The sequence below is a fragment of the Chaetura pelagica genome, unplaced genomic scaffold, assembly GCF_000747805.2.
Source record: "Chaetura pelagica isolate M959 unplaced genomic scaffold, ChaPel_1.0 scaffold405, whole genome shotgun sequence".
Taxonomy (NCBI): domain Eukaryota; kingdom Metazoa; phylum Chordata; class Aves; order Apodiformes; family Apodidae; genus Chaetura; species Chaetura pelagica.
In genome coordinates, this window is record NW_009953489.1 from 5,332,734 (window position 1) to 5,348,709 (window position 15,976).

The 15,976-nt window shown below is 43.2% G+C and overlaps 1 protein-coding gene across 1 annotated transcript in view; it reads right to left on the minus strand.

Annotated features, from left to right (window-relative positions):
- NUP214 (nucleoporin 214kDa) overlaps positions 1-15,976 on the minus strand; it is a 44,973-nt gene that overhangs the window by 1,288 nt on the left and 27,709 nt on the right. Inside the window, exons 27-34 of the mRNA XM_009998983.1 lie at positions 15,725-15,833; positions 13,615-13,688; positions 10,179-11,915; positions 8,437-8,507; positions 7,763-7,919; positions 6,681-6,830; positions 4,193-4,364; positions 691-833 (exon numbers count right to left, since the gene is read on the minus strand). Coding sequence (XP_009997285.1) covers positions 691-833; positions 4,193-4,364; positions 6,681-6,830; positions 7,763-7,919; positions 8,437-8,507; positions 10,179-11,915; positions 13,615-13,688; positions 15,725-15,833 — 2,613 coding nt within the window. The remainder of the gene's footprint in view (positions 1-690; positions 834-4,192; positions 4,365-6,680; positions 6,831-7,762; positions 7,920-8,436; positions 8,508-10,178; positions 11,916-13,614; positions 13,689-15,724; positions 15,834-15,976) is intronic.

A 15,976-nucleotide genomic window follows, 5' to 3' on the forward strand; every position in this document is an offset into this window, starting at 1 on the left:
GAAAGAGTGATGGGCAAACAATGAAAGTCAAATCTCCATCTAGAGGAAAAGTGACTTGCCTCAGTTGCTAAGAGGGTTTTGCTTTCACTGCTAATCAGCTATGTCCATTCATTAGTAACAAGTGCACACAATGTGCCTGGTTCACCTCTCAGTGAAAACAGAGGGAGTTTGTGCTTAATGCAAGCCAGGGGTGGCAGGCAGACCACCACTGAACATACCCTCTTTCACAGGTTCTGTTCTCAGTCCTGTGTAAATCACTGCAGCTTCCACTGAATTACATCAGCTGAAAACTTGGCTGCTGGTGTTTTAGTTCAGCTTTGCAGTGTGTGAACCTTCGACACCAAGTCCCTACACACAGATACCCATGCATGTGGTGCTGACATGCACTGCTGCTCAGTGTTGTGCTTTAAGAAGGAGGGACTATTCCCCCCAAAGGTGTGAAAAGCAGTGATCTGATGAAGTGTGAAGAAGAGTGATTTATTGACATGCCACAGCAAATCTTTGATGGAATTAGGAGATAAAATCTGAGAAGCTGCTACACCCCACCCTGCAGCTCAATTCTCTGTTACATGGGGCCTTCCCTATAGCAGGACCAGAACCAGGCAGAGTTTTAACTGGAAGCTGAGGAGTCACACCCCATTCCAGGGAAAACTCAAGACACAGGGGCTATTATATTTGAGCTTCTCCTACCTCCTCCACCTGTCCCAAAAGCTGAGAATCCACTGCTTTGGGTGCCAAACCCAGTACCCTGCTGGGACAGTGATCCAAACGTCGGGGTGTTTTGATTTGCTAGGGTGCCAAACGATGCTGTGTTGTTACTGGTACCACCAAACCTGCAGTGTGAAGAGAAAGTTTGTGTCTGCAAGCATCTTCTCTACCTACACTAAATAAAATTCTCCCCATACTTACCATGAGAACAGTGCACTCCTTAAACAAGGATACATCAAAAGAGCAAGGCGACCCATTAGGAATAATTATAATTGTTCATTCTGGAAACATAATTTCTTGGTTTGGGAAAGACTATTTTATATACAAATGTCTGTTCAGGCTACATTCTTGAAGTACATCAGACAGAAAGGCAAATATGTTCATGCTTACACAGGGTACATTCTCAAGTGCTTGGAAATGCCAACTCCAGCCATCAAATGGGATATGACAATTCACCCCTCTGTGTAGTTCTCACTCTAAGCTCAGAAGTACAGCATCATTTTGTTTCACAAACAGGGCAGCAAACACAGAGTGGGTATGAGCTGCTCACAGCTACAGCACAAAGTAGAGCCCAGACATGGCACTCAGACTCCCGACCTTCAAATGGTAACTTGCTCACTACTCATTTCCTTTCTCTCCCCATTCTGAACTACACACAGTTCCAGTGCTTTCCAGAAGATCTGCACCTCCCTGGCACTTCTCCACACCACCTTTGGATTATTTCCCTAATTGCTTTTGGGGAGTGAAACAAGAAACACTTTTATATATGGAAATTGGTCTCCTTTCTCCACCCACTCTGTCCAGCCAGGCCCTGCAGAGCTATCAGCACAACACTAATGAGACCATATTCTCTGCCCCCAATCACTCTTCCCAATTCTGAAAGCAAAGACTGCACTCAAAAGACAAATGTTTCTCTAAATTAAACTGAGCAAAATGCAGACACAAAACTTTCAAATAGGCAGCCCTGCAAGTGCTCAATGCTACCCAGTGCCAGCCCTTTCCTCAGCTGGCCAAGTCAAATGGTGTGGCAGCTTTGCAAGGCTGAGCCTCACACCAGCCCCTGTCACTTCTGACTTACAATATGAACTGACAGCACATTAACCCACCTCTGCATCCATCCAGATCTAGAAGACTTCAAAACAAAACAAAACCACCACATCAAACCATATCTCTCCAAATAACAGACAACCCTTGTAGCAGTGTGACAAGCAATTCACTTGGTAAAGGACATCACCTCTCCTGTCCCAGACACAGCCAACTATACACACTGCCTCCATGTATGGGTCTAGATCCAACAGGCACTTCAGTGACTTTGCATCCCTGGCCCTGCCAACCACCCCCTGTGCCTCTGGTTTGGCTTTTGACCCATGCACCTTGCAGACAACTTCAGCTCAGAGCCACAAATGTGGTTTTCTCAGCAAGGGCAGAACAGGTTTTGTAGTTTTTTTGTAACAGAAGCCAGAATGGGGAGGGATGCATTTGAGAAGAGGATTTTACAGTGCTCACCTCCTGAGGACTGTGCCACTAAACAGCACAAAACATCTCTCCCCGGTGAAAGGAAGTGGAATAGTGACAAGGAAACCTGTGGTTCAAACTGTTTCTTTCAGTTGCAACTAGAAGAACACACCTGCTGAAAATGCTAAGTAGGAGTGGAGAAACAGTTTCACTATGCACAATTCTTTTTTTTTTTTAAACATACAAAAGGCCTGAGATGCAGTCACTGCCTGGCAGCAATTTAATCAAACCTATTTTGCCCAGATTTTTCCAGGTCTTTTGTAAAGCTCCTACACAAAACAGAACCAAGAGGCATTTGAGGTTAGTTTATGAAAGCAAAACATTATTTGCTCACAAACAGTCTGAATTGCAGACTTTAAAGTGTGGTGGTTTCTATTTTTGACACTGAAGTCATTTATCGAGCAATGCAGATTTTTCAGAACTGAAGCAGCAATGAATCACATGAATTTAAGCTAGCAGGGTGTTCACAGGAACTCTGGGCTAATACCAAAACAGCTTTTCTGGATTTGGGATTTTTAAAGCTTTACTTCCAGAGAAAGGCAGAAAGGAAGTCCTGCACAGGAGCTACATTATACTGTAGAATTAAACTCTCTCTCAAAATGTTGGGGTGAAATTTGGAGTTTTGTAAAGCTGCCTGGGAATTTTAAGACACTCTCTTTTGCAGTTTTAAAAATCAGAATCAAATTCCTCAGGCAGCTCTGAAAATACCAGAGTGAATCTGCACCTTTCTAATAGGGAAGAAATCCTCAAAACTTCTCAGTTAAGCCACTGAATTGTCTTTCTTGAGCCTGCAGACTGCTGGTGTAAGACCTCTGTTTGCATTACCATGTTCCTTGTTCTGAACCCATTTTTATCTTTAAGTTTCCAACATTGTCACCCAGTGCATCCAGTTTCAGGACAAAATCCTGCAGCACAATAGCTCAAATTTGGAACTGAACAAAATATCAGTGAAGTTGAAGCTAAGTTGTCCCTACAAACACATCCTCCTTTGCAGGGGTTTAATTAAGCTGCCTCTTCTTTTTATCCTTTCCAAAGAGATTGTCCAACTTGCTACACTAGAGTTCAGGGTGTAGCAGAAGAGCCCAGTTAAAGCCTCCCACAGCTCAGGGGTGCCCTGGTATATCTGCCTAAGCTTATAAGGAATTAATAAATTAACTTCTGGATATTCTAGTGTGCCTTAAGTAAAGGCAGTTCCTCCTGAACCTAAAGACAAACATTTGTGAAATATACAAACACTAAGATTGGGAAGACATCCAGTTTCCTCTCTTCACTGGAAGTTTTTATTACTTTTTTTTTTAATTGGGTCTATTTAGTCTGAATATAATTGTATGTTGAAGAAGTGCATTTGCTGCCTATTTCAGAAGCTGCTCTGCAGGGTTTGAAATTCTGTATTTGCTGAAGAAAACAAGGAATAAAGTGCTGTCTGCTCTGGAGCCAAGCACAGGCTTAAGGGGTAAAGAAACAGGTGAAAACAATCAGTGTGGGATAAACACAAATCTCTCTGGAAGCACAGGCTGTTACAAGTGCTTCCTCCCACCCCCAGAAATGAGAATACAGACTGAATTCTCATTAGTATCTCTAGCCCAAATCTCATGAGTGGATAAGGTGGCTAGACAGAGTCACAGATAATGATATTTATTATTTTCTTTGCTAGGCATAGTTTGTAGGCCTAGATTTGAACTCATTCCCTTAGACACTTGCAAGATGACTCACATTTCCTCCCCCTGTATCTAAAGCTGAAGATCCAACACAGCAGTTTCAGCACTAAAATGAGATCTTGCTCGTTATTTCCTTTGGGGTTAAAGTCTGGTTTATGCCTTTCAAAAAACCAAACAAACAGCAAACCAAGGACACTTAGACCTTGGCAATCAATCACAGAATAATATTCTTTACATTAAGCAGAGGTAACTAAGTACAATAGTATGTGTCATGGCAGAATATTTGCTTGCCCAGGCCCTGGAGAGCTTACCCAAATCCTCCAGCGCTGGCGGCCGCTGTCCCCTCGCCGAACACTTTGCCTCCCGTTGAGCCCAGAGGGCTTGAAAAGGTTGGGGCTGAACCGAATGCTGGCACCCCTCCAAACCCAGGGGATCCCCCAAAAGTAGGAGGGCTGCCAAACACTGGAGCAGCACCGAAGCCACCTGAGCAAAACAGAGGCAAAAACAAACAAACAAAAAAAAGGGACAAGAACATCACGTTAACAATAAAGTGAAAAAAACCACAAACTAGATTCCCAAATTTACCATCTCCATCCTGGGGCAGTTACTCTCACCACATGGACACACAATTATTTATAAAACTAGCTGCCACACAGCTTCCAAACTGCGGGGCATTTTGTTACTAAAGACATTGATAAGAAAAGTGCCTGAGTGCCTGCACAAAAACTGCAACCAAATTAAGAGGCAACCCAGGAGGAAACCACATTCTGGGTCTTTTGAACATCTGAGCACAAAATCAACCCAATCCCCACAGATGTACTAAAAGGTGGTGACACATCATCCATGTCTGCACACTGTGGAGGAATCTCTACTTTAGATTAAAAATCAGCATCTTAATTGTGAGCTAGCAGGCATGTACCATAGCAAAGTGACAGTAAAAATACATCCAATAGGTGACGGATGGACTGATACTTTTATAATAATAAAAGACATCCATTCTTCATCATAAAACTAGCTCTTCCTTCCAGAAAAAGCTGAGCTCCTGCAGTTAGTTTTAAAGCAAAGCTCTGCTCATCACCATTTAAAGAAGTTACTGTCCAAATAAACTGCAGAAGACAATGCAGAATGAAGAGTCTCCAGTAAAGGGCATCTTCATGAACATCTGCTGCTGGGTCTAGCTGCAGACCTGGCTTCTCATCTAAAGCTCTGGGAGGACAAACATGTGTCCAGAGGACAGAACTCAATACATGCAACTGCTTCCACAGGAGGAACTCCCCAGTGCAATGGGCAAGTCTCCCCCATCTCTTAAGATCAGATCTTAAAATCACAGAGTAGACACAGCAAGCTTGGTACTGAGGTGCTCCAGTGATGCAAAAAGATTCAGGAGGCAGGGTGTCCTCTAATCCTGGCTTGAGTGGTGGACACTAAGATGCAATAATTAAAGGCCAGGTCAGTGGAACTGCACCATTCCTGCAGGGAATCAAGAACTGAACTCTGCTCTTGGCAATTTCTGTTTGGGGTTTAGCCACCTTCTGCAGCTCTAAATGGACTTCTACCCAGATTATTTTATTCTGAGTTCATCCGCTGATATTTCTGGCCTGTTTATGATTGACACTGTGGAAAGTGAAGGACAGCTGCTCTTTTGTTTCACTAAGGCTGAGGACTGGGATACGACCACACGTTGTGATACCCTGGCTGAAATTCCAGTCCATGGCAAGGAAACAGATACTGTTTGGCTGTAAACACAAAAGGTCTGGAAAAATAAAAGCTAGGCCTGAATTATTTAAACACAGATCAGGTATCTTGCTACCTGTACCTCTAGGAAGTTGCAGTATTTACCACAGGGGCTGAAGCTTTGCTCAGTACCCTCTTCTGCAACACATAGTAACAAATAGTGGAGAAAGGAAAGTGAAACATGCAAGTAGTGGAAACAGGACAAAGGGGATTTAAATCAAACACTTTCACTGCAGCTGGGAGAGGAAGATGCACCATTCGTTTCAGCATGTGGCAAATATAACCAGAGAAGGGAAGGATCTGAGAGGCTCAGTGTGAGTGGATGTGCCTTCTGCAGAAACCTCTTGAAAAATCTCACTAAGAATTTTGAAACCAAAATAATCAAAAGCAAGGATAGAGTCATTGGGTGAATGAAAGACTTCCCTCAGCAATGCCCTTCTCCTCCTCTCGTAAAACTAACAGATGGGAGGAATGCCACTCAGCCCACTATGGAGCAGAATGCAGTACTTGAGAGACAGCTCACAAATGGCTGCTGGATCAGGTAACACCATCATTATGCTCTCAGCCACTTCACTAACCTGAGAGCACAGCTACTGTCATAGCAGAGAGTGCTTCTCTGAGGAAGTTCTTGAGCACCATTGGCTCCAGACAACAAAGACAACCAAGCCTTCCCTGCTGCCCCCAGTGATGAAACTTCAGGACACACAATTGGAGCAGAACACCTGTCCATCAACACTCACTGTAAGAACTGCCTGAGGACAGAGGAGAAAAGCTTTGCTCTGCCTCACCCTTTGGACCTCCATTTTTGTCCAGCCATTAACAAAATTAACATGTTGCCATACAGTTCTACTGAACATATCTCAGCACCACTGCTTTTGTGGTTATTCCTTTGGGCAGGTGACAGTATAAAGAAAAGAGGTTTTGTGAAATTTCCAATATTTGAGTCAATTAACTGCCAGAGATCAACAGCTCAACCACAGAGGACAGTGATGATGACAGGTCAGACTGATAAAATACCTCCTGGTATAAGTGTGGATGTTCATAATGGGTGGGTTAACAAAGTACCTGCTTTGGTTGGACTGGAGAATCCAAAGCCTTGAGATGCCACACTTCCACCACCCGAGCTGAAAGTTCCCGTGGGCTTCTGCTCTCCAAAAGATGAGCTGCCAAATCCAAAGGTCTTTGCTCCACTGTTTCCAAATAAGCTAGAAGAATCTGGGGAGATAAAGGATACTAATGAAGCTCATAATAGACAATATTCTGTGTTACACTTCATTAACTGCATCAGAAGAAAGGGAAACTCCTTTTGCTTCCCCAAACCCAAGCACGAAATGAACACGTCAAAACGAACACTCTGCAGTGAGAAGCTGAGCTTCCCCTTGTTGCTCCCAAGGGGGGCTTTAACAATTCCTGTCATCTACTCACAGTGCTTCTAAGAGTTCATCTGTGAGACCCTCACCCCATCTACCAAATCCAGATAAAAACTAATAGAAGGAACTTCATAATTGTTCTTCCTTATCAAAACAGACTAAATCCACAAACCAACCACTAAGCAGATTTATTTTTCTTTATTACATCCATGTGACTGAAAAAAACTCACACCTCCTCCTAGACATGAAAAATGACAGAGCTTATCCACATATTATAGCAAATTTTGGTAAATTATCTTGCATGTGGTCCATAAAACCAGCCATTTTTGGACAAAGCTGAGGAACCTGCTATCCATCACACACTTCTTGTTTCTCTTGAGGATGAGCTTGTTAACAATGTTGATGGTGTTAGGGCAGATGAGAAATAATTAAAGCTTTCTAACTTCCAACCAAGTTGGAAGCAGAAAATCAGTGACATGAACTTAAGAGTATTCAATTTTAAAGCAGCATTGTGCCAAGAATTCCCAACAGAATATAGACATCCTTTACACTTCTTGCATCTGCCTGTTTGTTTCAATGGCTTCCCTACTTGTTTTCCATAAACCTAAAAGGCAAACAATGGATTACACATCACTCACACTGTCTCCATTACCCACTAGAAGCCTTTCATGTTAGCACAGAATTTACTCAAAGACAACTAATGGCAGAAAAGCAGATGGGATCACAAAAGCAGATGGAAATCACAGCACACTTTGTATTCTTGTTTTGTTCACTTACTCTGGGAAGCTGCAGATCCAAATCCTCCACTGGAGGAACTGAAGGGATTCTTATTGGCTGCATCCTGACTTGGCTTTCCTCCCAAGCCACTGAAGAAGCCTCCACTTCTCCCACCACTTCCAGTTCCAAACAAGCCTCCACTGGAAGAAGAAGGCTGCTAGAACACAAAAAGGGGGATTTAAGCAAAGTCAAAACAGCACATGCCCCCAGGGCTGACTTTTCTGTCTGGCCTATTCCTCTGAATGTACAAAGGGGCTGATGAACCAACAGGCAATTACCTTCCAACACATGATGCCATGAAATCTTATTTAAGTTGTCTCAAACCTTGCCTGTGGTACAGAATAAAGCCTTTGAAACTTGCCCTACACTGTCCACTTTCCACTCAGCATGGAATAAAGGCAGGTGAGTTACCACATCTCTATCTTATCTTGCATGTGGTAAAAACCTTTGTCTCTCCACACCCTTTGGAGAAGATTCAGCAGATGCTGCTTTGATACCAAATAAAATAGCAAATATCTTCAGTACAGACTGGGACACTTTTTACTGAGCCTATAAAATTCCATCTTTTTTTTTTTTTCTTTTTTTCCCCTATATATCAGAAATAGACAGGGAACCCTGAACAGGTCTACTCAGTGAAACAGTCCCTTCATTCTACAAAAGCAATAAATACTTGCCTGGCCAAAGACAGTGCCTCCAGTATTAGCTGCTTGCCCAAACACAGAACCTGTGTTACTAGAACCAAAACCTGCCAAAAAAAAGAAAGGAAAATAAGCCACCAGCACTACTTCTAGGCTATAAGACAATTTAAGGAAGTGACACTAGTCCAGAAACAGGGAAAGGACAGGACTCCCATGCCAAAACACAGGAATACCAATTGTGTTACCATCTGGGTTGGACAAATTTTAAGTATGTGCCAACACAGAAATAATAAATTCCATTGAAAGTTTTTGAAAGTCATTCTCCTTTGCTTTTTGCCCAACTTAAACCAAACAGAAAATAAGAGGCTTTTTCACTTGTGAGATTTCTTGCTAACAATGTAAGAATTTCTGTTAAGGTTGCTATAATAATGCTGCAAGTCATGAACAAGCACTGTAGCTTTCTGATTTCCATCATAGAAGAAGGCTGTGAGCTTTGTTACCTCAAGATTCCCCCTTCTAGACAATGAAATATTTTGATTTAAAAAAAAGAACTCCCCATTCCATTTCCCAGTTCCTTTAAATGCACATTTTGTATTAAAACTTGCACTTCTATAATTAGGAACACCTTTCTCAATCACAGTTCACTTTCTCCAATTTAACTGTTCTCTGTTACTGTAGTTAAAATGAGCAAGCAGTTTGCCTACAGTGCCATAATTTTTAATTAAATTAGCCTAATTAGTTTTTCTTCCTTAGAAAGACATGCTCTCTGTTATTATAATGTACTTTTTACTTTTCCCTAGAAACTCTCTCTCTGAAGATTGTACAGAAAAAGCTTTGGAAAAAACCCAACAATATATTGTAGCAACATGGAGAACAAAAGCAGACTGACAAAGAAGGTGTTTGGTCCATGCAAGCACTCAATTTAACTGTGTAGACAGGTAGCTGATGGTCATGTTACCACTATTTTTAATTTTGAGGTGTCACCAAATGCAAAAGTGGATTTAACAGATTAGTTCCTTGCTAACCCATCACTTTGAGGGCTTAACATGTTGTTTTTTTTTGCCATCACAGATCATGGTACAGTGCTATACCTGACCACAGATCCACAGAAGGAAGTGCTGCATCTGTATTCACTGTCTTGATTGTGGCCTCAGAGCTGCTTTGCCACTTCAAGTGTCACAAATTACAACAATTTAGGTTAGGACATTAGGAAGAAACTCTTTCCTGTGAGGGTGCTGAGACACTGGCACAGGTTGACCAAGGAAGTTATGGATGCCCCATCCCTGGAAGAGCTCAAGGACAGGTTGGATGGGGCTTGGAGCAACCTGGTCTAGTGGGAGGTGTCCCTGCCCATGGCATGGCGGAGTTGGAACTAGATGATCTTTAAGGCCCCTTCCAACCCAAACCAGTTTGTGATTCTATGATTCTCTGACACATTATTTCAAAATATTTTAGACTATATGCTGAACCCAACCCACTTATTGTGTAACAGGCAGGACAATACAGAAATAAAAATTAAGTCAAGGTTGAGCTGCAAGTATAAAATGAAAGCAGGCTTGGATTGAAAGCAAAGCAGAGCAAGAGCTCCTTTAGTGTCCAACATTAGCTCACACACACACACACACAGTGGAGCTACTATTCTTACTGATTGAAAAATCCAACAAAACAACAAACCAAAAACCATCAAGTGCTGTGGTAAGGGGGGAAAAGTAATTAAACTCATCCTGCTTTCCAGACAGCAGCAATGGGGTATCACATCTCCTGCAGTTTGCTCTTACCTGAAGCCTGGCAGAAGCTGAACCCAGCAGATGATGCAGTGGTGGTGGCAGTGGCAGATACACCAAAGACAGATCCTCCTTGCCCAAAGCCAGTGCTCTGCCCAAACACTGGAGGGCTGCTTTGTCCAAACAACCCACCTCCCGTGCTGGCAGATGGCTGTCCAAAGGAGAAGGAGCTGGCACTGTTAGTGCTAGCTGGTGCTCCAAAAACATTGCCACTGCTTGAGGTGGCTGTGGAAGCTGCTGGCTGGCCAAAAGCTGGCATTGTCCCAAATCCAGACTGGCTAAAGGTAAAACCACTTGAAGAGCTGCTTGCTGGTTGCCCAAAGGTTGGTGCTTGTCCAAAGGCTGGTTGGCCAAAGCCCCCAGTAGTGGTGGTGCCAAAAGCAGAGGTACCAAAACCTGAGCTGGCTGCCTGTGTGGTAGTGGTGGCAGTGGACAAGGTACTGGTCGTGAGTTGCCCAAATGGAGAGGATGCTGTGGTACCTGTGGGTAGTTGTCCAAAAACTGGTGGTGTGGAAGGAGTGGCAGTTGTATCACCAGCAGGCTGGCTAAATGCTGAGCCCGAAGTGCTGGAACTTGGAGGCTGAGAGAACACAGAGGACCCTGTAGAAGTGGGGGCAAACACAGAGGTACCAACAGCTGGGCTCTGAACACATGTAGCAACATCAGAGGTAGCAGCCAACACGCTTGTGGCTTCAGCCGGAGAGGCAACGTTTGCTGCAGAGGGTGTCGCCAAGACATTCTGATCTGGGGGGGCAGGAGCAGGAGGCACTGATGCCTTCAAATCACTTGTGGAGGCAGGAGCAGCATCAGGGGGAGGTGCTGCTGTGGTGCTCGCAGAGACAGTGTCCCCAGCTGTGGCCTGGGGTAAAGTGACCTCTTTAGTGGCCTCTGAAAGCTGTACCTGTGGTGACGGTGCCATTTGAGGTGAAGACCCAGCTGCTACAGCTTCATTTTCAGGTATTTTTTCTGACACGGGTGGTGATTTGGCATCCCCTGTACCCTTACCAGATGTTGCAGCAGGGACAGCGGTTTGTGATAAACTCAAGAAACTTCCAAACGAGAGGGACGTGGAAGCAGGGAGAGTAGAAGGGGTAGAGGTGGATGTGCTCACACTGCTTGCTTGCTGAATGCCGAATGAAAAGGTGGGTTTGTTGCCACTAGAGCCTCCAAGGTTGAATACTCCAGAAGACCCTGTGCTGGTGATCTGGACACTGCCAAAGAGGCTGCCTGTGGCAGCAGTGCTGCTGGAGGGGGATGTTGTGCCAGCTGACGTGACTGATGTTGAAGCAGCTTCTCCAGCTATTACTAATGGCAGGGAAGCACCAAAAGTAAAGCCAGAAGGTATCGTAGATACTTTATTTGACTGTGTTCCTGCAATACTGGTAGATGGTGCTTTAGTGGTGGTCTTGGCATTATCATCTACTTGACCTACTCGTAGTCCTGAGAAGCTCCCAAGCGTTTCACCAGCTAGGTTGCTCTGAAACAAGTGATCTCCTGGTTTAGATGGAGGGATATCCAACTTGCCAGAGGTCGTGGAGGGAGCAGAAGACGTTGTTGCAGCAGGTTTGTTTGACTGGGTGCCATCTGCCAACGAGCTACTTCCTGCTAAGGCTCCTGAGGCACTTCCTGGCTTGAGGGACCCAAAAGCAAAGGAGCTCTCAGGGACTACTCCAAATTTAGAACCCCCAGCAAATGAAAACGCCTCAGTCTGGGTGGATTCTTTAGCAGGGGCTGTCAGTGAGAGAGAAAGGAGTTACAAACTGATTTACAGTACGCAAAGCTCATTTTTCATCCTTACAATAAAATCATGCTTTAGTGCATCCTGGAGTGTTAGCCAGTGCTCTTGCCTCAAAACTCTAAGGCCTCTGACTAGCTGGTTATTGCCACTTCCATGTGCTTTCTGGAGACAAGAGTGACATTTGAAGCCCTTATGGACAGGGTTGCAGTGACAAACACTTACTTTCCTCCCGTAGGCTCCACATAACCACCTTCTCTTTGAGAACCATTTCAGCCTTTGGCTCCTATCTCTTTTTCAACAGTTTGACAAAAACAAAAGGCCTGGTTACTACCTGACCTGGTAACCCCTTCTTACTTGATTCAGCTAAACATTTCCTGACCTTCACTACAGAACTGTTTAAACTAATGCCTCAGCATCCAATTTTTCTTTACAAATTCAACTATTTATAGACCACTGACCAGCTTCTATGCAGCCTGATTTTTGCTTTCAAAGACCAGAGAAAAACTCTCCAATGTAATTGCCAAAGCAGCTCCAGTTCTAAGATACACTGCTGTCCAACAGAGTGAAACTGCTGAAGTTTTAAGGGAGACTGGACTAGTTTTATTTGATGTATTGTCATTTAATTTCTGAACACCAAGCAGACAAATTCTGACTTGAAGACATTGGTGTTTGGACTATGGGTTGATTTGGACTTGGACAAGGTGCAGGAAATCTGCATGGAGATCAAGTAACAAAGAGCAAAAGCTTCTTAGTACAGCTGGTAGGTATTATCCTTATGTTTTACCCTGTAAGTATATTAAGTATATTTAAGTATATTAGTAACTGACAGTGAGTAATGTAGCATTTGTTTCCGCCTAAGGCACTGAAATGCCTCTGTTCTTCTTCCATCACCAGCTAACAGAGATAAAGCTGCTCCTACCCCTTCAGAGCACAGTGAGGAGACTGCCCTCACACAATGATGTGGTTTACAGGTGTCTCCTGCATTCTCTCCTTCTTTAATCACTGTTATTTACTTAAGCTTTTAAGTTGACTGAATCTTCAAGTTTTAAGCCAAAGTAGTTCTCTCTGCTTGATGGAGAGATGGACATGCCATGATGGGCTAAGGATATCAGCAAGTCAACATTTGCAAGAAGAGGTGGAAGCTTTTACTAGAGCAACCAGTAACATTGGAAGTGAGTTTTGGACGACAAAATCTCTTTTGCTAGACTGAAATTAAAGGCAGAAAACATCAGGTATGTTAATCCCAGATGGGGCAAATATGGTCTACCTATGAAATGGAAAGCCTGCCTACATACTGTCAATTTTAGAAGCAACACAAAGTTATCCCAAGCATTTCCATCCTGTTACTAGAAGCTGTTGTTAAGTGGAAAGTGCAATGTCAGACCACCTTGGCAACTTTAAATCTACAGATTAAAGACAGCAGGAGATGACTACAGATATTAGCATTTTCATAAACTAACATCCCCTAGGTGTTCTTGGCAGCAGATATTTTGCTTACTCTTAACTGAAAGGAAGGTGGCCTTGTTTTCTGTGCATTAGAGGGCATAATTCAGCAGACATATATAATGTTATTGCACCTACTGCAATTTTAGTAATAGAACTACAACATAAACCAAGAATCACATGAATCAGAGAGAGTGAATGTTGTCTTAGCAGAGAATAGATACTGTTTGCACACTCTTCCAAACTAACCTTGCGAGGAAGCCAGGCTGGGTGGTGTTGGTGATGAAGCAGCTGATGTGACAACACCAAAATTAAATCCAGACCTAGGAGGAAAGAGGAGAGAGGGAAAGAATGACACTTAGCTCAGAGTGCTGAGACTTCCAACCCCATGATTAACACAACTTTGAGACTCAGATTTCCAGTACAGACTTGCCCAAAGTCAGGCAACAAGAGGTTTCTCCAACCTCTCTGCCTAAGCAGGCAGAGAAGCATATGGACAGACTGGGCTCCTCTTGTTTCCCCTCTGACAAAACTTCTGGAGGGTTAAAAAGAGTCAACGTTCAAAGCTCTTCTGACCACCCCTCATCTTCCCATATTCTTTCCTTTCTGCTGTATATTTATTCCCCATTCAACTCAGCAGCTGAACACCAAGCACCAAATCCTGACAACTTTTGGGAGACCAGCAAGAGCAGAAGCCAGAGTGGTGACTGGTTATTTAAAAGACCTGAAAGGTAAGAGACAGTACATGTACAAAAGGGAATAACTGGATAATCCCATCCATCAAAAAGCAGATCACTCAGCAAGACAGAAAGTAAAGGTTCCATGCCTATTTCACACTAAAAATATTCTGACTTGCAAAAATACTGTGATCTTTCATAATGAGGACTGGGATTCTCCAGAGACCTTCCTTCCCTGAGGGTCTTTTAAGCTTTCTCCAATTGTCAAAGACCAGCTGCTGATACACAAGTCAGCCTGTGAAACTAAGACATCACTGACAACAGCAGTGATTTATAGACTGAGGCACTGCAGCCTGGGAGCCTGCACTGCAGCAGGGTTTGTTTGCTTTTTGAATCTCAATTTCAATCTCTCAGAAGCACTGTTTTAGCCTTTTGAAGAACACAGCATGCCACCTGGGTAGCATCCACTACACAAAATTGCAGAGAAATGGTTAAGACTGAGCCATTTGAAAGCATGCATGTGTTTTGAAATGCTTCATGTTACCCACTTAAAGACAAATTCACTTAAGTATTAGGTACACATGCAGAATTTCAAACAATCATGTCTAAGGTGCCCTCCCTCTCCCCCAAACATAAGAGAGGATCAAAGAAATGTTTGTCATCCCTGAAAAACACTTCATAGGAGAGATTTCAGAGTAACTATATGTTCACAACATGCCTTGCTGTGTGTTATTGTCATGTAACAGAAGTTACCAGATGGCATGGGGACTCTTTAGTCACTTTCATGAACAGGCTACTTCTCAAGCCAAAACAAGCCAATAAATAAGTAAGTCAGCAAGTTTAACCATCTGCACAAATTTCAAGTCCTAATTGTGAATCTAAGCACTTGTCTCAAACCTCTGCCAGCATTTGAAACCTGGCTGTGTATGCCCATGTTAGAAAACCCAACATGACTCTTTGTAATCCATCTGCAGTGGTGACAAGTGTCATATGACCCTGTTCAGGTCCTTTCTCCTTCTCTGGGAGCAGAAGTTGCCAGTGCTCAATCCCATCTTCTGCTGCTGGAAAGCCAATGTTTATCCTCACATGCCTCTGCACAATTGCTAGGGGTGATTTTCCTGATACTGCTTTTTGTTCACTAAAAAAGGGCCAAGTTTAAATCTAGCTATGGTCTGCCTCTTTTTCTTCTTCCTTAAACCCAACACACAAGATACAACATAAAAGTTCTTCTCTGAGAAGTGGTGACATGCACTCAAAGACAGTAAACCTACAACATCAGACCATGAGTTGCTGCTTTAACTACAGTCATATTGCTCTCATCTCAAATTATCACTTGATGATGAGAAATACCAGTACTCAGTGTATGATTAGTACAACAGCCCACTGGACATAAACCTGACAAGAAAGCCAGTCATTATTTACTCTTGGTTAGTCACAGAATGAAATATCTCAAAGGAACAAGCTATTGTGTCAAATTATCACAGACCTTCAGACCTCACTCAGGTAGATTTCCACAAAAAAGAAGGTTTTCCAGGAACTCTGGTACAACCCCTGCCCTCCCAATCTACCATTTGCAGTTGCTGTTTTACAGTTCTGTGCAGCTTGTAGAGAACACTTGCTGTAACAGCCAATACACTCATACTTAACATTGACTACAAAGAAATGTTAACGTTTATACAGACCCCATAGAAGAAAAGGAGAATAATGCTTTGTTAAGCTGCGCAGTTGTTGCTGGTACTGAAGTCACTGTAGAAGAAGTCACAGCAGTAACTGTTTTTACTGCTCCTTGTCCTGTAAGTCACAAGAAGCAGCATTACAAGTAAGAAAAGTACATTGTCATACAACTATCAGGAAAAAAGGCATAGTTTGCACACAGAGTCTGCAATATTATCAGTTGGAAACAAAGCTTTTTTGCCCCTTATGCCAGGTCTGGT